This window comes from Echinops telfairi, unplaced genomic scaffold, assembly GCF_000313985.2.
Source record: "Echinops telfairi isolate 266 unplaced genomic scaffold, ASM31398v2 ScPeMD7_3533;HRSCAF=4204_0, whole genome shotgun sequence".
NCBI classification, from domain to species: Eukaryota; Metazoa; Chordata; class Mammalia; order Afrosoricida; family Tenrecidae; genus Echinops; species Echinops telfairi.
This window is the reverse complement of record NW_022107431.1, coordinates 50,362,020-50,385,068: the sequence shown is the minus strand read 5'-3', so window position 1 is coordinate 50,385,068 and position 23,049 is coordinate 50,362,020. Positions and strand designations below refer to the sequence as shown.

Below are 23,049 nucleotides of genomic sequence, written 5' to 3'. Positions count from 1 at the left end.
CAGTAATTCCTCTCGGTTACATTACCCTTGATCAAGCCCTACCAGGCCTCTTGCATCCTCCTCGCCACTGATTTTGGATCATTTGTTCCCTTGTCCCTGCTTTTGTTAACACCACTTCCTTTCCCCCACCTTCCCCTCTCCCATGTCCCCCCTGGAACCATTGGTCCTGTTGTTTTCTCCTCCAGATTGTTTATCCAGCCTATCTTACCTAGAGAAACCTGCAAAAACAAGACAGCAAAACAAAACAACAAAAGCAAAACAATAACAACAACAAACCAGTGACAAAAAAAAAAAGAAAAGCCTGTAAATAGTTCAAGGTCTGTTTGTTGGCCTTTAGGAGTCTTTTCTGGTCTAGTCTGATTGGGTGCCACGCCCTGTTCCCAAAGTCTATTTTTGGTACTCCCTTGGGACTTCCTTGCTCTGCTCCCCTTGCTGTTCTGTTGCATGCCTTTAGTGGTTTGCCTCGGTATGGTGAGGTCAGATTGGGTGCAATTCCCACAATGTTTCTCCGGTGCTGTCCCCGTAGGACTATGGGGCACCTCAGTCAGGGATGTCGTGTCTCATAGTGGGGCCGGCCATATGGTCCTCTCTGTGCATTGGCTGCTCTGAGCAGGGATATCATCCTCAAGGCCTGGTGGACCAGGATGTGCTCCACTCTGTCTTCCTCCCCCTTCATTTGCTCCAGTGTGCTCTGATCAGACATGTCCCTCTCCCTGACATGTAACTTTAGTGGTGTCCTCTGAAGTAAATTATTCTAGGAGGAGGGGCAGTTTAGCACATTTTTAATGCAGTTTTTGTGGTAAAATTAGGTGCCTTGGCTGATATTCAGGTTGGCTTATACTCGAGTATATACAGTATATACACTTGTGTGTATATATATTTAAATATAACATTTAAGCTGTATATTTTCTGACAGACATGAGATTGTATATATATAGCTCTGTTTTGTTATACTATGTATTTGTTTTTAAGAATGTTATATCACCCTCAATGCCTAACACATAATGGAAGATCAATAAATATTTGTAAATGAAGTATTTGTTGAATAAATAAAATTTGTCATTATAAACTAAGTCAACTTCCTATAAACAACTGTATAGTTTTCTCTTGCTATATAGTAAATTACTACCAAACCTAGCAGTTTAAAAACACATTAAAATTTCCTCCCATCGGTTCCATGGGTCACGTGTTCAACTAGGGGTTCGTTGTATCTTCTTCTCAGTCTGTTGGCCGAAGATGCAGTCTCATGCAGAGGTAGGAATCCTCTTCCAAGTTCTTCTGTTGCTGGCTGAGATGATTTTCCTGCAGCTGCGTAACTGAGGTCCTGTTTTTGGCTTAGCTCTCAAACTGGGAACTGTTTTCAGCTTCTATAGGCTCCTCTCACATTTTTTTCTACGTGGCCTCCTCTCATCACATAGCAATTTACTGCTGTAATGCTCAAAGGAAAATCTCTGCTACTTTGAGTTTCTCTGACTTATTTTAAGGGCTCACCTGATTAGATCAGACTCACTCCCAGATAAGCTCCCTTTTGATTAATTTAAAGTGCACTGCTTAGGAGCCTTTTACATCTGCAAGATCTCTTCTGTTATATAGCCTAACAATCATGGAAGTGGTTCCCAAGCACAGAAATCACCTGTACTTTAAAAGGAGAGAATCATATAAAGGTGAGGTCAATGAAGATAAGCATAGAATTCTTCTCACTATAAGAAGGTAACTATTTCTCTGCCTCCCATAGTGAATATACTAATGTTCAGTTAAAAGCATGTCTGGTGCATGATGGAATAAAAACAGTGGTTCCATTTCTAAACTGTCACCTTCAAAAAACCAAGCTTACTGTCGTTGAGTAGATTCCAATTCATAGCAACCCTATAGGACAGGGCAGAACTGCCTCGATGGGTTTCCAAGACTCTTTATGGCGTGAAAAACCTCATCTTTCTCCCGAGAAGAGGTATCTTAGGATATGTATAATATATGCCATTTCAAGTCACTAACCGATATGTGCTATTGGTAGGTGCTCTTTATGAACTTAAGCAATTTTGCAAAAATAAAACAATCTAAGAACATGAGTATTTTCAACATTTCTGATTTCCTAGTGATATTTGATATGTGTATATTTTAAGGTCCCCTGATGGCACGGTGGGTTAAGCATTTGGGCTGCTAATGGGGGAGAAGGATGAGGCAGTCTGTTTCTGTCCCGGTGTACCACCTGGGACCCTGTGGAGCTGTGCAACTGTCCCACAGGCTTGCTGAGAGTTGGATTCAACGAGGTGTCTTGGAGGCAGTGAGTAGATGGGTGTCTGTTATATTTTCATTGCAATTTGTACTCACATAGGTTTTGTATACTTATTTTGCAAAAGTTTATTCCATATAAACATTTCTGTGTATTGTCTACTTAGTAGCCATATAAAATGTTTATATAGTATTCTACCATATCATTGCCAGATTGCTTAAAAAGTTGCTTTGTCTAGCATTTATTTTAAAAATGGTGCCCCTTCTTATTTGAGGGTGTTCTCATACTTAAGCTATAGCCAGAATAATAGCTAGATGGGGTCTAAATTTGAATGTCCTGGTCAGTGACTAGCCAAGGGCCACCTCAGCCACTGGCCTGGCCCATTGAAAAGCTAGGGTATTACTGAAGACTTCCTGCTCAACCTTGTTCAACAGATAAAAGATTAAGCTATGAGGTCTGTAAACACATTTGTTCATTTAAAACCATTTTCCCCCCTTTTGATCTACCTGTTGTTGCCCAAAATGAAAGTATTGGGTGAAAGAATAGAAATTGTTTTTATAACTTGTGCTGTTTATTACTAGATTGGTCTCCAGAAAAATTAAAACTGGATTATACTTATATTGGTAATAGTTGAATTTTGTTTTTATAAAAAAAACATTTAGGAACTGTTTATGGAGTGTATATCACCAAGATATTGGGGATACAGTCACAAAATATGGGAATACTGATAGTCTTGAGTGATGTCTGTGATTCAGTGAGAAATATAGAGCCCCGAGGAGAGGGTGATTCTTTAGCCATAACACCGCTTACAAAAACTTTAGGGATTGATTTGATGGAGATGAATAAATGTGCTATGAGAGATGCTCTTTGAAAGGTGAGTGTAAATTTACCAGATAGAGAAATGTTGTAAAATAATATGCATATGAGAAAAAACATAAATAACAATCATATGAAGGTGTTTCAAAAGATTTTGGGGAATATTCCATTGTCTTTTAATTCCATTTTCCATGAACATTGTTAAGCCCTGATTGGTTACAGTGTCCTGGTGAACCATAAAAAAGTACATTTTTACCACATTCTGGTTTCTCAACCTCAACAATATTGACATTTGGGGGCCAAATGATTCTTGTCGTGTCCTGTGCACTGTCAGATTTTTATTTAGTCGCATCCCTTAATCCTTTCCACCAGATATCAGTAGTATGTCTCCCCACCAGTTAAGACAACCCAAAAAGGCTCCAGACATTATCAAATGACCCGTCGGGCACAGTCTCTTTTGGTTGAGCACTGCACTAGACCATAGGATGTGTTTGGGCTTAGTGAGGGATGGAAAGGAGTTGAGCCCATGTTGTTAGTGACTCTAGTGCCATGCCAAAGACTGGGCTTTATCCCGACATGATCAGATGATCTGCTGAGAAAGAACCCTGCTGCAGCTGGAGGGTAAACTATGGGATTAGAGGCAGGTGGCTTATGTAAGATGCTGTCAGCCCAGGCAAGAAATGATCTAAACCCTGAGTAGGGAAGTGAGCCTCGCAAAGAGGAAGAAGTTTCAAGAGTAGGACTTCTAGGACTTGATACAGTGGGTGTAGAAAGTGGCTGGGCCATGCAGCTTTGGTATTTGGGCAGAAAATGATGCCATTATCAGAAAGTCACCGTTACAAGAGGAGAAGCGCTTTGGAGCATCGACAACGGCGTTTTCAGAATATGCTGACGCTGCTGTGGTTGCATTTCTTGTAGGCTGGACCTGCGTAGAAAATTCAGACTTGCAGGTAGATACTGGGCAGTCACTAAAGCCATTGGTAACAAAAGTAGCACTGATATTAAGTTACTTGAGCTAGGGAAAGAGATTTGGAAGAAATCAGAAGCAAGAGAGCAGAATCAATAGATATCAGAAGCCCAAGGAAGTCGATACTTTCAAGAGGATGGGCATGCCTGACCGCGTTACACAATACTTAGAAACGAGTCTGCGAGCTGAAAAGGGGATACCGGCTGAGCTAGCAAGAGTTTCCTAAAGACCTGTCCATTTTCAGGAGACATGTATGTGAGTTAAAAGGTTAATCTCCATAATACTGGATAGCCACTGTTCTTTTAAGTTGACTTGTGTATGCAGGAGAAAAAAATCAACTTTGATTTTCTTCTTCAACTTTATACCAAAAAGGTTAAGAATTGAAAAATTATATGAACTCATTAATTTGATTATAAATCAAATATGAAAATACTTTAGGATTAAGATGGCTTTTTGAAACGACATAAAAATCATGGATGAAAAACAGTATTTGTTTAGTTAGAGCTAAACTTTTAGTGTATGAAAAACACATGATAAAATGCAAAGAGAAGAAAAACTGGGCTAGGGTGCTTACTAAATCATGTGACTAACAAGGCATTAATCTCTTCAGCACCTTAAAAATGCTTTTAAAATAGTAGGAATAGTATAAACACATTTTAAAAAATTGACTAAAGTAGATCATAACAAAAGCAATCTTTTTCTACTCTGACAAAAATTAACAGTGATAAAAATTGAGGCCATGCAGAGTTGGTGTAGGGTAAAGAAATAAACATTCAGAAATCACTCATGGGAATATAAAGCTATGATTTTCCTGAAAAGAAATCTCGCAGCATATATCAAAATCCTTAAAGATGGGCATGCCCTTCAACTCTGCTGGTTCATTCCTGTGTATATCTTTAAGCAAATAACTAAGGATTACTGACAAAATGTAATACTGTTTCTAATAGAAGGTATTAGAAGCAATTTTGTCCAGGTCTCCTTGCCAGAGGAACGGTAGTGTTTTTCTCATTCACACAGAGGCATCATCTGTTCTCGCCCCTTCCCCTGCCCTGGGCTGCCCTCACCCCAGGTGCGAGGAGTTGCCTTTCTCTGCAAGGGTCCAATGAAAGGAGGACAGGATGACAAAACGTCCTCTCATCTACTTTGGACATGTTGTCTGGAGAGACCAGTCCCCGGAGAAGGACATCATGTTTGGTAAAGAGGAGGGGAAGTGAAAAAGAGGGAGGCCTTCAATGAGATGCAATGACCCAGTGGTGGCAACAATGAGCCGAGGCATCGCAACAATTGTGAGGCTGGCAGAGCACTGCCCAGCGTTTCGTTCTGTTGCGCGTAGGGTGGAACACCTCTGGCACAGAACAAAAACAAAATAATGAACGGTCAAGAAAGGGAAGGCAATGCAGAGCCTTCTAGGAGTTTGAGATGTGAAAGTTATTTTAGTCCTTAATTGCTAGTGATGCATATGTAAATTTTAATTGGTTCACACAATAAATGTTGAGTGGCTATTTGGCAAAGCACTTTGTTACGTATTGTAATGGTGAATAAGTTTTACATGGCCTCTGCTGTGCCGGGGAGACAGACAGACACCAGCAATTACAAACCTGACACATGGTGCAAGAAGGAGATCAGTGACTGTTGGGTGCAGTGGCGTTGGTTCCGGCTCTTAGTGGCGCAGTGCACAGCAGAAGGAAGCGCTACGTGGTCCTGCGCATCCTCACAGTTAGTCCTATGTTTGAGTCCATTTTTGCAGTGCCAGTCTTTCTCGTAGAGGGTCTTCGTATTCGCTGACCCTCTCCCAAGCACTGTGTCTTTTTCCAGGGACTGGCCCCTCTTAATGGCATGGCCTGAGGACAAACTCTTGCCATGCATGCATCTAGGGAGCATTCTGGCCGCCCTTCTCGCAGGACAGATTTGTTTGTTCTTCAGCAGTCCCTGGTCTGGTCGGTATTCTCTGCCCACACCACAATTCTAATGTATCAGTTCTCCTGCACTCCTTATTCATTGCCCAACTTTCATCTGCATAGGAAACCATTGAAAATGCCATGGCTGGGTCAGGTGCACCTTTGTCTTCAAAGTTACATCTTGGCTTTCTTAACCCTTTAAAGAGGTCTTGTGCTGCATATTTGCCCAATGCAATCTATCTTTTGATTGTTTTTTATTGGAGGTTTTTATATCTTTTGATTCTTGACCGTTGCTTCCATGAGTGTTGATTGTGGATCCAAGTAAATTAAATCTTTGACAGCTTCAGTCTTCTCTCCGTGTATCGTATTGTTGCCTGTTGGTGCGGATTTTTGTTTCTTTTGCCTTGAGTTATAATCCATCCTGAAGGCTATCATCTTTGAACTTCATTATTCAGTACTTCAAATCCCTTTTTAGCAAGCAAGGTTGTACCATTTGTATATCCTAGGATGTGGATGAGTCTTCAACATTGTGGGTTTGTTTGCTCAGCATCCAGATTGAATAAGTGTGGTGAAAGGACGCTACCTGATTTTAAACCATTAAGTATCTCCGTGAACTGTGTACAAATGACTGTCTCTGGGTCTATACAAGTTCCCAGGTTCACAATGAAGCATTCTGGAAATCCTATTCTTTGTAATATCTGAAATTTGCTGTGACACACTTAGTAAAGTATCTATTTAGTCAAAAAGTAAGTGGTAACAGAGGCTTGCTGTTACCTTCAGAAGCAAGCTCAAGAAAAGGCCAGAGGGGCAGAGAGTTATAAAATATAGGCTTGCCAGTGTGCATGGAGTGTGTGAGCAAAACAATAGTAATTAATGTTTCCTTGATGCTTAGTGTGTCCCCCTCGCTCTTTTATATAATCTTTCCTTTAGGCTAGTCTCTTCTTTAATACTCCAAATAGGCCTGTGTGGCAGCTACTATTGTCCCTAGTTACTACACAGACTTAGCCTGCCCAAGTCACAGAGTTAGTTGATTAAAGCCAAGATTCCAATAGAGGCAGTGTTAATTTCAGTGCTTACTTCTTTTTACAGTGCTGCTTTCCTGCCTAATCGGGAGGAGAGGTGCTGTGCAGTGGTCATGCCACGAGAGCCCTGTAAGCTCTGTGACATATTTTGGATGTTATCCTGAAGGCAACAGGAAACAGTTGGATGATGTTCAGGGTGAACGTGTGGATATTTGCTTGGTAGACACTCTTTCCAATATGTGTAATTAAAAAAAAAAATCACTTTGGCTGTGGTGAAGAGAACTGATTGAAAAGAGAAAATGTGAATTGATACTCCAGGGAGGAAGCGTCTACGTACTGTTATTTCCTCTGTGTGCACACGTTCCCTCTTCTTTAGTCGTTATGAAGAGTAGTCTAAATGTCGATCTATTGAAAATGGCAAAAACTCCAGCTCCAGCTAACTTTGGGAGGAAGACCGTGTATCGGCTTACCTGACCAAAAAGTCTAAGGGCTGTGCTACTCTCGTCCCGTGTGACTGGATTCAGTGTTAGAATGGGTGATATTGGAGCTCAGTTTCTCCTCTACTCAGAACTTAGATTTGCTTTCTCTGTGCTGACTTTATTCCTTAGCTATACACCCTCTCGGGTCTGTGTTCAGTTGGAAAATGATCTACTTATGCAGCTTCTTTAAGTATCTAGAAATTACTGTGTGTAGACCAGCTTAAATCATATGCCTGGCAATGAAAACAGACTTCCATGACCAGTGGGATGAGATGATGCTGGGGGTTTATTCATCCTGGTGTTTGTAAGATTACAGGGACTGATAGGAACTCGTCTCCACATGCCAAAAGGAGATTTTGATTTTGTGGGACGAGCAGCAGATGTTTTCAAGACACATCCATGAGGGGAGACAGCGGACCGTGTGAGATATGGCATAATAATAACAGTATATAATTGATCAAGGATTCACGAGCGTAGGGGGGAGGGAAGGAGAGGAAAGCGGAGGAGGAGTTTGTAGCAAGGGCTCATGTAGAGAGTGCTTTAGAAATGATGGCACATATGTTCAAATATGCTTGATAAAATTGATGTATGGAATGCTATAAGAACTGTAAGAGACCACAATAAAATGATTTAAAAAGAAAAGCACAAAATTGGAAGATTAAAAAAAAATAAGACATCCATTTGTGTTATATTTTAGAATATAAACTAATCAGTTATGTTAGCTATTGCTCTTTATATTTTATTGTCTAGTTTAAATTTTTCTCTACTTAACATAGTCATCTTAACAATAATTCTTTGTTTCTTCAGCAGACCCTTTTAATTGTTATTGAAGTAATTAGAATGCTGTTCTTTATAAGTTTATAAGTCTGATATATTGCCTATGTACATATAACTCTTATCCACTTGAAAACTTCCTGGATTGTGGGAGAAAATTTTCTCTGTTGACAGATTTTACTCTTGTTATTGACTAGATCCTAATGTTTGCATGTTGCTTTCTAGCTAATGAGTCTTTTCCCATTTATTCTTGAATTTAATTCTAGCTTAATTACAGTAATCTGGAGTAAATATAATTACACTGGCCCAATAAGTAACATCATGATAAATGAAGAAAAAAATGAAGTTGTTAAGGATTTCATTTTACTTGAATACACAATCCATACTCATGAAAGCTCAGATCAAGCAACATATTGCAATCTGCAGAAGGCCTCTTTCAAGTGTTGAAGAACGCGGGTGGGGTTTCTAGGCAGAAGGTGTACCTGGCCCAAGCCATGGTATTTTCAGTCACCTCCTGTGAAAGCTGGACACTGCAGCGGCAAGAATGCAGAAGAATGGGTGCGTTTGAATGGACTGAACAAATCCATACTGGAAGAAGTACAACCAGAATGTACAGAAGTACAACTAGAATTGAGAATGGCAAGGCTTTGTCTCCATGTCACCAAAGAGCCCTCCCTGTAAAAGGACACGGTGCTGGGTAAAACACAGGGTCAGTGAAGGAGAGGAACGTCTCTTTTGCGATGGATTGACCCAGTGGCTGCAGCAGTGGCTCGAGTGTGAGGACAGCACGAGACTGGGCAGTGTTGCATTTAGTTTTACCTCTGCTCAGTGTGCATTGGGAACAACCTTTTCCAGTGACAGATTGGGAGCATGCAACAGGGCTCTCTGCTAAATTCAGTCGTCTTCCAGCTATGTTGCAGTTGCTTTCCTTACAGTCATTCAACAGTATAATGTTAATTTATGGCATGTCAAATCAATACAAAAGGTGGAGAATATATGCATAAGCAAGAAAGGGGACATAAAGACAGTGACAGAGAAACTGAAAACATTGTAAGTCCATATTACATCCAAATATGTCAGGGAAAATTTCGAAAAGCATAATTGTATGAAAAAAAATTTAATTGCTAAGATGACTCAAAGTGGTTGTAAAACTTGAGCCAACCAGTTATAACCATGGAAGAAATAAAAGTAATCCCTTCAATTAGAGAGTTGTCAGGCCCAGAGGATTTAATGCATCAGATCTACACAACTTTCAAGAAGCTGCTAATTTTCATGACACGAAAAGATATCAGGGTACAGTAAATAATGGGCCATTTCCCGTCTTATTTTTGAGGCCAACATTCCTTGAAACACACTAAAAATAGAATGCTTCCCTCCCCCCGTGGCTCAGCACACACACACACATGTTAGCATCTCCATGACTGGAACGGGACAGGGAGCCTGGTAGCTGGAGAGGGCATTGAGAGTCAAAAAGAAATTTGGAAATGTTCATGGTTTTCTTGTGACATCTATATTTATAGTATTATTTATAATATCTGGGTCTGATATTCAATTTCCAATGGTTATATTTGTAAGATTTTCATGTCTTGTCTCTTTTATAAAAATGAGATTTTCACTTCATAGTATTTTCCTAAATAATTTAAACTATTTAAGACTATATTGATTCAATTCATAAGTCTAATAAAATAAATTTTATATAAAAACACATAGATCATGACTTATTTTTGTACATAATACATTTAGCAGCCTGACCTGAATCAATCATTCCTATAAATAATAAGAACACTGGACTCACATGGAATACAAGGAACTTAGTTTTTTAAAGTAATTTAAAATGTCTTTTTTATTTTTACAAAACCAACTTTTAAATCTGATATAACTATTAACTTGCTTTGGTTCTTTTTATAGATACTTATCATTAGCCGTTAGGTGCCATCAAGTCAGCTCCAACTCGTCGTCACCCTCTCTCTGCACAACAAGAAAACAGTGCCCAATCCTGAGCCATTTCACAGGCATCATATGCGAGTCCATCGCTGCAGCCCAGGGCCGTGCCATCTCTGGAGAGTCGTCTTCTATTTTACTGGCCCTCTACTTCACCGAGCATGGTGGCCCTTCTCCAGGGCCCGGTCCTTCCTGATTTCATGTCCAAAGATCCTGAGACTAAGCATTGCCATCCTCCTTACTAAGCAGCATTTTGGCTGTACTTCTTCCAAGACAGATTTTGTGTTGTAGTTGTTGTTGGCACTCCATGGTATTTTCAGTATTCTTCACCAGCAGTCATTCAAATGCAACAATTCTTCTCTGGTCGTCTTACTCTTTGTCTAACCTTTACATGCAGTGAGACGATTAAAAATAATTATATGACTTGGGCCAAGCAAACCATAATCCTTAAAGTGACTTGATATTTGGCACTTTAATCTTCAGGGGCAGATTTGCCCAGTACTATATATCATTGACGTTTTGGCTTCTGCTTCAGTGAATGTTGATCCAAATTAAACAAAATTCTTGACAGCGTCAGTATTTTCTGTTTATGGTGGTTTTGGTTATTGGTCGAGTTGCGAGAATTTTTGCTTCCTTTGTGCTGAGGTGTAAGCCATACTGAAAGCTGTAGTCTTTGCTTTTCATTATTAAGTGTGTCAGTCCTTCTGAGCTTTCAGCTTGCCCATTGCAGGCTGTTAGTGGCTGCAATTAAGGCTTGCCCTATTGTTCATATAGTTCAGCTTGTTGGATTACTTAGCTAGCATACAGATTGAAGACATGCGTTGTAAGAATGCAGCCCTAATACATATCTTTCCTGATTTTAGACCACACAGTATCTTCTTGTTCGAAAGTCTTCCTTTTGGTCTATGTACTAGTTCTATGTACTACTATGTACAATTAAGTAAGTGTTCTGGAATTCCCATTCTGCACACTGTTATCCACAATTTGTTACAGTTCACACAGTTGAATGCTTACCGTTGTCAGTAACTTGGACTTTGTTTTAATGCCATGGGTTCTTGGTCATATGCTACAGATCAACCTCTTTCTGATAGTCTTTACTTTCAGGCAAGATTCATGTGATTACAGTCATAATATTCCTTTACAATCTAGTCTGACCCTATCTTAAATTTCTGGTAGTTTCCTTTTGATGTACTGCTATAACTGCTTTTGTATTTTCTTCAACAAAGTTTTACTTGTACCTAATATTAATGATACTATTCAATAATTTCCACATTCTGTTGGAACACACTTTGGAATGAGCACAGATAAGAATTGCCTCCAATTGGTTATCCAGTCGTTGTCTTCCAAATCTCTTGGCATAGAAGAGTGAGTTCTTCCAGCATTGCATTATTTGTTGGATCTTTACAATTGGTATTCTGTCAATTCCCAGAACACCGTCTGCATCAGCATCTCCCACGCAACCTGGACTTCCTCATTTGGTCCCGTGGGTTCTTGGTCACATGCTACACCCTGAAGAGCTGGGAGTCCTCTGTATTAGATCAGGAGGTGGAGGTATATCCTGGTCCTTCAATGTTTGTCATGATAATTTTTAAAATCCAATGCTTTCTGTCTAATCAGTTCTGAATCTTAATGACCCTTAAAGACAGCGTGGAGCTGCTCCATGGGTTTCTTGGCTATAAGTCTTTGTGGAAACAAACATTTCTCCTTTTTACCAGCTGGTAAATTTGCACAGCTGACCTCTCAGTTGTTAGATATACTGCACCACTTCATAAACATGGAGACTTAAAAAGAAAAAAGAAGAAGATTACAGCTGTAGTGATTGAGTACTTTTTCCAAATTCATCAAGAAAAAAAAAACCCTTAAGGAAAACTAAGAATAAATAAAAAGCTAAGGAGGCAAATGTGACTGTTTTGCTGGTCTGTTACTGTTACAGTGGGCTCTGTTAAAAGCACTTTCTTTACTTGCAGGTTGGCCGTCTGCAGGACTTGGTAAGGCAAAGTGAACAAGGTCTTGGCTCTGCAGAAGGACTCATTGTTAGTCTTCAGGACTCTCAGGAAAGGCTTCAAAATGAACTTGACCTGACTAAAGGCAGTCTAAAGGAGACCAAAGATGCTTTATTAAATATTGAGGTAATCATATGTATAATCCTACTTCTAATATAAACATCATTAAAGTAAATATATAACTGCTTTGCTTAAAGTTTATTATAAACATCACATTTCATGAAGGAGTTTCAAATAGTTGTGGGAAAATAGAACTAGAAGATAATGAATTTTTTTAATGGAAACTTTTGAAGCCCCTTCTTAATAGTCATAGGAATGTTCCTTTGTAGGTAAAAGTTGGGGTGCTCATGTTTAACAACTAAGTAATTCGCTATGATCTACAGATTTCAGAAAGATCCTGCCTTTCCTTTCCATTTTGAAGTAGAGCAGAATTTAGACTGTATTACCCAGTGGAGAAATGAATCTGGAAAACTAATACATAGCAGCTAAGGAGTTTGCAGGGAAAGCAACTGAAGGTGAGAAGTTGGATTCTTACCTTCGGAACATGATTTCAAGTGTGGGTTCTGAAGTCAGGTTGCTTTGGTGTGAATTCTGAGTCCATAACTGAGCATGTAATGTGGGGCAAGTCATTTAGCTTTTCTAAGCCTTTATTTCCTGACCTACAGAATGTGGGGTGGAGGGCTAGAGAATATAATTTTGTATAGTTATTGCAATCACTGAGTGAGATAAATCAAAATAATAAGCATTCAATAAATGTTGCCATTTATTAGTATTTCAGATTTTATTTTCTAAGCTTAGAACTGGCATTTCAAAAACATGCAAGTCTGAGTACTTTAGTCAATGTACCTTGTAGACAGTATATATATCAAACTATTTGTATTTTTAAATTGTAAAATATAAGATATAATATGCTTTGTTCACTGAATGCTTACTTTTATTCTGTAATTCTATGACAAAATAGGCACATTATTTTATCTTACGTAAATCTCATTTTTTGTTGTTTTGTTTGTTTTGTTTTACTTCTTTTTAGTGACTGCCCTATGTCTTAAGAGTAGATTGGAATTAGATCTGGTCTTATACAAGTTGCTGTCCATTCTACTTATGTGCTGCCCAAAGTATCGAGCATGTCCTCAGTGGTAGCACTCTCGTACCTAGAGCTAGCTGAACTGCATGACAGAATTGTATGAAGAGGTGTTTTTCCTCAGGGTTAAAAATAACAGGAAGGTGATGGGTATATATTTTATGATCACAAAATATCTGTATAAGTTAAAAGCCCTAGAAGGCTGTCTAGTGAGTGTTAGCTGAATCTAAGCCGCATTTTAGGATGCTATGATGTTCTGGGTCACTCACCTTGCTGTTTACCTAGTCCCCGTCTTCAGGGCAGTTTCCACGGGTTGCCTCCCTGCCCCACTGAAAGTTAGGGCTATGGAGTCAGTTTTCTTTCTGGAAGGGCTTACCTCATATTTACATTGTCCTAGCAATAATTGACAATAAGGAAAATGTTAAGTAACATTTTGAGTACAAAAATATGACTGTACATAGTTTATTAAATTCATGTAAGCTTCTTAAGAGCAAATGCTTTTCTTTTACCCTTCCTCCCCTCCCCACGGAGTGTCTAGTAAAATGCTTTGCATTCAGTAAGAGAAATAATTTTTAATAATAAACGAATTATGCTACATTTAATGCTATCTTTGGTGGATCAGACACTTCCTAGCAATAGAGTAACAGTGAAATAACAGTTAACTAAATGCCTGAATTTAGTTTTCAGTACTACTGCTTAGTAGCCATCCAGGCAGTTTTAACATCGGCTGGTTGTTTTCTCATCGATTTAGATAGAAACGCGCCCCCCCCCCCCAGACTATTAGTTGGTGAGTGATCAGAAAGGGTGGCTGTGGTCATAGGAGGACAGATGATGGACTGATCTGATTTTCTATTCCTCTTGCGCCTTGTGCTCCTAGAGCAGCTACACTGCTGGCATGGATTCATGGCTGCTACTCTTGTCCAAATAGGTCACCTCCAACCCCAGGCACCAGAGAGCCACTTGATTTATGCTCATCTACAGAGATTTCATGCCTATCATATCACATCATATTATTAGAGCACTATATACATGGAGCTCTAGATTGATATTACATGATAAGAATGCTAGGCTTAATTCTGGGTAATTATTTTCATTTTTGTCACAGAGATATAGTTCTTCAGCTTTATTGGAAGTAGAATAATTCCAGCAAAGTAGATAGCAACCCATTTTAAAAATAGCATACTTTTGAAAATTACTTTGAATAACAGCTATCTAAGCAGTGTGTGTATACTAGTATATTAAGATAATTTGATCATTATTACTAGATACCTAGGATACAGGTTTTATTAAGCTGACTTCGTATGCTGCTTTTGAACTATTTAAATTTTTTTTTAATTGTAAATAATAAAATATATTTGGGTTAAAGACATTTCCAATACATAAAAAGGCTTATGTATTTTACTGTCAGAAAATCTTGAGTAACGTATCATGGACAGTGTTATCAATTATTATGCAGTGATAATTTAAAAGATACAATGTAGGCATTCCCCTTACTTGAAATACCCTTTGGGTTTTATTTTCCAGCTTTGGTAAAATACATGTAACGTGGAATTTTCCATTTCAGTCATTTTCAGGTGTTCACCTCAGTGCCGTTGACCACGTTTCCTAATGTTGTACAACCATCATCGGTAGTTCTCGGACTTTTTCAACACCCACACCAGAACTCTGTGCCCATGCACTAGTCGCCTCCATTCCTAGTCCCTGGTAGCCTCCGCTCCACTTTCTGTCTGCAAATTCGCTTTCACTGAGAAGTCTCTCTTCTTCAGGGAGAACTGGAACAAGAAAGGCAGCAGCATGAAGACACGCTTTCGGCCATGAAGGAGGAAGAGAAGCTCAGAGTGGACAAAATGGCCCACGGCTTAGAAATAAAATGGACCGAAAATCTTAGGTGCACTATTTTCTCTGTAATGTAGTCTTATCAATACAGATGTGCAAAAAATGCTTTCTGTTATGTGGATAATAGTATAATTTGAAAGACAGCAGCACCATTTAAAATGAATTTTTGTGGTGACTAGACTCAGAGAAATTAATTATTTTTTACTTAAAGACAAATTTACTTTTTTCTGATTCATTTCTTTTTATATAAGTAGGCAGAGTCAGAAGACTTGTCTGTTCTACTCTCTGTTCTCCCTTTGAGAAATCAATGATCTTGGGTAAATTACCAACTTATTTTATAGTCTTTACAAAATAATCTAGTCTTATTCTCTCTTGCTGAATTTTAGGGAGGATTATGTAAGCACATTGAAAACTTGCAAACAACTATACTACAGTTATTGTGCAGAATAGTTACATTTACAAAGTAGATGCTTACATCCATGTATGTGGGATTGTTTTAGACAAGAGTGTTCTAAACTTCGTGAAGAGTTAAGACTTCAACATGAAGAGGATAAGAAATCAGCAATGTCTCAACTTTTGCAATTAAAAGAGCGAGAGAAAAATGCAGCCAGGGATTCATGGCAGAGAAAAGTAGAAGATCTCTTAAACCAGGTAATTAATAGTTTGTACACTATAAAGGCTCATTTTCTGGCTGGGGATATATCTTAAAACACTGTGTTTTTTATATTTTAATTAGGAAACCTTAAAATTAAAAAGTCAAATGGGACAATAAGCTCATGAAACATTATGCCAAGCAATCGTGTTAAATATTCTGTCCCAAGTGCCAAGGAGAATTTATAGTCACTTCAGTTTAATATTTTAACTGAACACTACAGAGATTTTAAACAGGAAACTGAGCTATTTTCTAGAAGCACAAAATCCTTTTTCAGGCCATTTTCGATACCATTTGTGCAAATAAACATAACTGATTGCCTTAAACCATTGACCCAAAGTGCGCGGTTTCCTTTGTTCTTAACAGGTTATTGCCTGTTAGGCTTCAACGTTCTTTCAGCCCCTTGGAGAGATTGACATTAATGAAGGGTGGTGACTTTGCTCGGTCCGTCTCCTGATGCCATGCCCCTTATTGCCTGAACATTGACCATAGCTACAATTTAAAGAGTTTGCATATTTTCACTCATTACACCTCTCCTAGATGTAAGGATTCTTACCATTCTTCAGAAAAGCCAGTAATTAGATAGAACTGCCTGCATGAGTCATCAGTTGATAGACAAGGGTGGCACTTGGACAAGCAGCAGGTCTGTAATTTAGTGCTGGAAATCCACTATTATCTTTCTATTTGTGATCGTGAAGAATTCCAAATACACAGGAAAGGCGTTTTGTGAGACATATTATTACATAAACAGATCATACATGCATTGGCTTTCAGGAACGCTTGGGACCGGCGTCTGGGTATTTCATCGTGATTTTCTATGTAACACTGAATAGGGAAAGTTTTGTAAATGAATGTTAAGCTTTGGGACTCAGACATAAAAATAAGAATGAGGAAACAGCTCTTCCTAATCACTGCTTACTAGTTACCTTCTAGTCACTGTTTTCTAGTCCTACTTGTGTTGCAGGTTCTAATAAATGACAGCCACTGTATAATGTCTTGATAATTTAGAAGAGTCTTTATTCTGTTACAACCGGACTGATAGAATCTAAAAGTGATTCTTTGATTGCAGTCCTGAGGCAACATTTCAGTTCATCTTTTAAGGCAAAAAAACTCATTTATCCTTTGTCTGAGACTTAAGCAAACATGGACAGAAGCAGAAACAAAATTAATGTTACTGTTCTTATAGGGTTAGGGAGCGTTACAGGGTACAGCATTGAGTATACCATTCTGGTAGATTCGAGAAGAGCAAGCATGCGTTCCCAGGTACATTCCGTATCATAAAAGAAAGGGTGCAGTGTAGCACTGATGAATCATACAGCTTTCCTCAAGTTCTTTAATGCTCCCTCCCCTGCACTATAATGCTCCCAATTCTACCTTACAAATCCGGCTAGACCAGAGGATGTACACTGGGACAGATAGGAACTGGAAACACAGGAAATCCAGGACAGATGAAACCTTCAGGACCAGTGGTGAGAGTAGGTGGAGGAAAGGCGGGGTAAAAAGGGGGAACCGATCACAAGATCTAAATATAACCCCCCTCCCTGGGGGATGGACAACCCAAAAGTGGGTGAAGGGAGGCGTCTGACAGTGTAAGACATGAAATAATAATTTATAAATTATCAAGAGTTCGTGAGGGAGGGGCAGCGGGCAGGGAGGGAAAAAAATGAGCTGATACCAAGGGTACAGTTTTGAGAATGATGTTGGCAACAAATATACAAATGTGCTTGACACAATAGATGTATGTATTGATTATGATTAGAGTTGTACGAGCCCACAATAAAATTATTTTTAAAAAAAGAAACAATACCAAAATTGACTATAACATCCTGCTTACCATAACAAGATTAACTACACCATTCAGTTTACAACATCAAAATGAACAAAACAAATGTTATATTGAAGAATACTCTAAGATAAATATAGTGTCTTGAACCTGGGAACATGAGAATACATTTCTAAAATCAATCACTAGTGGGCCTTTCCGAGATGGGAGGGGGAAGGAGGCAGGTCATTTAGCAGCTAAAAATTGGGAGTTTCTTTTGCTAGTCTGCCTCGCTTGGAGACCCAGGACAGATTTCACTACATAGAGCAGTACTTTGGTTACCCTCTCTTGTAGTATGATCTGTACCTGGGGAGATTTAATCCAGCGAAATATTAAACATTTAAGAATTGATCTTAGTAATGAAAGCTGAAGAATTAATTTAATTTTATGATAAAAATGAAAAAGCATCAATCTACATTGTTCTGCAACCAGCAAGTGTTAGGTAACACAGACCTTTTGTTGGCGGGTTTTGGCAATGTAAACAAGGTCCGTCACTTGTCCCACCTGTTTCTGTTGTTATTTCATTCGTTATTTTATTTATTTTCCCTTGTATTAAGTTGTCCGCTTCACGCTTCTCTGATGCTATTTCTGACGCTTGATGCTTCTTTGTGTAAAATTCACCCCCAGGGGGACATACTGTTTTGTATCTGTGGCTATATAGGTCACAAAAGACTTCATTATGCGTTCGCTCCAACTCTTGTCAGCTAGAGAGAGAGTTCTTCTTTTTAAGCAGGCTTCCAAGGAAGACTAATCATTTAACCAGAGGCTGTGAAGTTGACTTTAATGCATCGCGATCCCTCTGCGTCAGAGTAAAACAGAACTGTTTTAATGGCTCTTTGGCTTTTGATTTTGTTGTTGTTTCCTGAAGTAGAATGCCAGCCCTTTTTTCCAAAGTGTCTCAGGATAGACTTGAACTACCAGGCTTTGGCTTAGTAAATGAGCATGTTATCCGTTTGTACCACTTTGTACTAATCATAAGCATCAAGATGATCTAACCAGGTATCAGTTGGCTCCAAAAGTAAAACTACTTGGGAGATACCTTCAAGATAAGAGTAATTTTCTTTTTTCCCACCTCTAAAAAGAATCAAATGGACTGGTCATGCACATTGCCGTAGATAAGCTGGCAACTCGCTGTTGCACTTCAGGATTGCCTTTGTCTTGACGAAGAAAATGAACAGAAGGTTACTCATCAAAGTCACGTGGAAATGATGTTCTCACAGTGTTTCTCTTTGCTGACTTGAAAGCTGTCACAAAGCAGAACTTTGCTGCTGCTGTTAGTTGCTGTCCATTCTGCTCCGACTGCTGGTGACCCCAGTGCTTAGGGTAATGAGACACCGCCTGATCTGCACCGTCTTGGTGATGTGCGGGTCCATTATTCCACCCGCTATGTCACTTGCCTCACTGAGAGTTTCCTTTACCTTCATTGGCCTTCTACTTTACCAAACATGGTACTCTCCTTCAACGGTCAGTCTCTTGTAGTGATCCATGAAAAGGAAGCGAATCCAAGTCTTTTTTACTATGTTATGGTTTGCAGCTCTACTGAGACCAGCCCTTCATAGATAATCCTGGTGGCATTCGAACTATTAGCAGTATAACTTCCAGCAAGCCACCACAGTACAACACACTGACAGACAGATGGCAGAACCAGTGGTCTTTTAAAGTGGAACTTCCTTCTGAACACAGGCCTCCATTCTGGCCCCTTTGGGTCTTATCCTCTTGATGCTATAGGATGGGTTCTTGGAAACTGTGCTCTGAAGCTTACTCTGCCTCTTCTACTTGGCTGACCTTGCCATTCTTCTTGAGAGCTCTACCCTCAGCTCAAACCCCCGCAGCCATTGTATTCGACTCACTGCTTTCGGCAGTCATCAGCCCCTTGAGCTCTCGCATGGCCGGCACCCCTCAGTCCAGAGGGAAGATAGGCCTGACTTGGGCTCAGTGTTCCTGAAGGAGTCGGGGGTGAATCCTCCTGGAACAGCTACAGCTCAGGCAAAACACACGCTTGAAAAGTATGAAGATCTATATTTTCACATATTTCACATAACAGAAGTTTTATATTTTCACATATTTTGACTATTTCTAAATGAACAGCATACTTTCTTACCTCAGCTTACTGGTATTTAATCTTACATAAAACAAGGAAATAAAATAATTTGTCTTTCAGGTGAATTTAAATTCTCAAAGTAACCTTTGACTCAACCAATTCTTAAGGCTTGTTTATCTAAAAATGGGTAGATAAAACATTTTCACTCTTTGAGTAAGATGTTTTTCACTTCATGAAATGAAAAGAAAGTAACTTATTTTCTTTCTGTGCTGTGAGTTATTTCAGAGTCAGTTTCCTATATTTTTGTTTCTCTTGTACTATTTTATTGTATTATTTTTTTCTGTATCATATTTCTACTTTAATCCAAAGTTAATTATTATTTCTAGGCTAACCAGTGTGTTCATTTAAATTACTGTAAAAAAATGAACTACATCCTTTATCTTTAGTTCTAGCTATAAAAAAAATGAGACTTTAAAGTCCTCTGTGATGATATTTTCTGTTTGTAAATTCCATTGTATAGTCTTGTATTTTGTTTTGTTATCAGGGCATATTTTATTAGAGGTCCAATTCAGGGCATTTGTTCAGAAATTTAAGAGACAAGTCATTTAGACTTGTCCAAATTGAAATATAAATGTGAAATATACGCTGGTTTTCATAAACATACTTTAAAAACAAAGAGAGTAAAATGTTTCATGGTTTAAAAAAAAGGTTTTTTTACATGTGTAATGATTATGCTTCGGCCAGATTTAGTTACATATATTATTAAAATAATTTTATGTTTTACTTATTTAATGTGGCTGTTAAGAGATAGGACTACACAGATGTCTTGCAATTGTGACTCTCATTCCCATTGGACAGCACTGGTCTAGATGACCTGTATTACATAACTATTGGAAAAACTTGTTATTACGGTTCATTGCTTATTCTGCTTGTGGCATCTCTTAGCTTTAAATACACAAGCTTTGTTTCATGTTAGGAATACATTATGTTTCTTTAGAAATTATAATTATGCTTAGTGTGGGAAAATAGTATGATGCTCCTATCAGATTTATATACTTTTTTCCTAAGTCCTTACCTTTTAATGCGAACAACACTACCTTTCAGTAAAATAGTAGATTCCGAGGAGTGGAAAGGGACCTAGAATAATCATCTCTTCCCAAGCTCACTCAGACAAAAGACCATGGCAGAAATGTGGTGCAGAGATGTTAGATCAGTGCTGTTGACCTGCCAGGTCAGGGTCACCACCAGGCTCCTTTGGAAACGAGGAGAGCAGGAAGATACGTCGAGCAGCCAGTAGACCCATTCTGAACCTTGGGGACCTTGAAGAGCTTGTAGTTGGGTGTAGTTCAGTATTTAGATCGCAATAAGTTCACAAATTACACATGTATCAACCCTTGTTCTGTTTATCTAAATGAATAAACCAACGTTTAGAACAATAACTCTTGAGAGTTTTGTTTCAGATTTTGTACAGATAAAGCTCGAGATTTTTAAGTATTAGCCACTCTTAATTATTGTCAGTTTTCTTCCTTCCTCGCTGATCTAAAAGACTACTCCTCCTTTAAGAACAGAAATCCTGAAACAAATTCAGCAAGCTTTCTCTGATGAAGTCTGAGTGCTCTCCATCAGTTGAAGAGCTCTTGAGGTTCTTTCCACTTACATTGAAAATTAACAAGACACTTGAGGTGTCTTATAACAAATTGACTATTTTATAGTTCATCACTTTTTGTTAACGTGGATCTTGTTCTTGTAGGATGCTCACCAAATAATAGTTTTAGTTTATTCAATCTTTCATCAAGCAAGATAGCTACTTTGGAGTGTCACTCATTCAGTCACAGTTTAAATGCCATCTGTATGCAATGGGGAGAACTGGTAGTGCTGGTTAAACTCGGCTGCTAACTGAAAGGTCACTGGTTTGAACTAACCCGCTTTCCATAGGAGAAAGATATGGTAGTCTGCTTCCATGAGACTCAAAGTCTTGGAAACCCCGTGGGGCACTTGTGCTCTGCTCTATAGGATTGTGAAGAGTTGAAATCATCACAATGCCATTGGGTTAAGTTTTTATTTACTGCTGTATGACATTAACTTACAAAGTTATATTTGTAGACCCGACCTCTTGCTCTGAACTGTCATTCACTTGTGTGGCTAATGAGCATAACAAATTTAACATGTCGAGCGAAAATATCTTGACTCCCATTCTTCATGTCTCATCCCCACATCTTCACTTCTCAGAACTGCTTGTTGCTGAAAACAAGATCTGGAGAGTCATTCTAGTTTGCTCTTCCCTTTACCTCTCACATTCTCACAATTTTGTTGATTTTGATTCCATCATTAAGACCTACCCCAGTTCCACTCACTCTCATCTCCCCTGATAAACCCTAGGCTAAATTATTGTCACAATAACTGCCCATCTTGTCTCCCCAGTTTCCCTTTCCCCACAGTATTCCAAGTGATCTTTTATGGTATAAATCAGAACCAATCAAACCTCTGCTTAAATACTCCTAGGCACGCCACTTAATTGAGGCTCTTTTTCTTTTTACTTTCTCATTATCTTTTACGATCCCAAGTGGTCTGACTCCTGCTGATATTCTCCATCTCAAACTACTCTCCCTCATATAGCCCCCTGCTACCATCATTCCTACTCACCCCACCTCTGCTCTGTGTGCTAGCGAGTCCATATGCCCAGCACACACTTCCCCCAAATCATTTCATAGCTGACTTCTTCATTGATATCTGAGCTTAAATATCAAAAGACCTTTTTTTTTCACCATTATCTCAAAATCTCCCCAGTCAGGCCCTGCCACGGCTGCCCTTTTGTTGTCACAGTATTTATCAGTAACGCTATCTTATTTTTGTTGGTGTTTTGCTTTACTGTCTTCTTCAACTCTGTATTTCGCCAAATACAGTATTTCCTGGCATGTCATTTTACGCCAATAAATAGTTTAGTTAAAAGATAAACCTTATTTCACCATTTAGGTATACACCAATAACAGTATTGTCACCCATCCGCACTAGTAATCCCTTAACTGTTAACCATTGCCAGCTCATAGCCATATGAGGGTTTCCCAGGTGGATTATACACCCCCTGAGGGGAGGAGAAGTAGGGAGGGGAGCATGCTGGAATGATCCAGAGGGGCCTAAAAAAGCAGAGACCTACACGTTTACCTTGGATGATGGCTAGAGCACAAAGCTTTTTAAGCGCCAGGGAGGCACTGAGTGATATTTTTTTCCTTTCTTTATGGAAAGGTAAGCCAAGTAGATGTGGACGCCTGTGGTCTAGATGTTCCATGGCCTGCAGCCTTATGTTGTCAGAGTTAGTGACCATAGGCATTCAGATTCCAAATGTTCGCATATGGCTGTTATATTCAAGGTCTAAGATCTAGAATCCCTAATACACACCACTCCGATTTATAGCTTGGTCTTCTTCATTGATTAATTTAGGATTCTCAAATAACATGAAGAGTGAAAGATAAAAATATTTGCCTCTTAA

General features: G+C 38.9%; 1 protein-coding gene across 1 annotated transcript in view; it reads left to right on the top strand.

Annotated features, from left to right (window-relative positions):
• Positions 1-23,049, top strand: part of FAM184A (family with sequence similarity 184 member A) — a 109,409-nt gene that overhangs the window by 44,859 nt on the left and 41,501 nt on the right. The window contains exons 7-9 of the mRNA XM_045294300.1: positions 12,095-12,256; positions 14,978-15,099; positions 15,548-15,698. Of these exons, the coding sequence (XP_045150235.1) occupies positions 12,095-12,256; positions 14,978-15,099; positions 15,548-15,698 (435 nt within the window). The remainder of the gene's footprint in view (positions 1-12,094; positions 12,257-14,977; positions 15,100-15,547; positions 15,699-23,049) is intronic.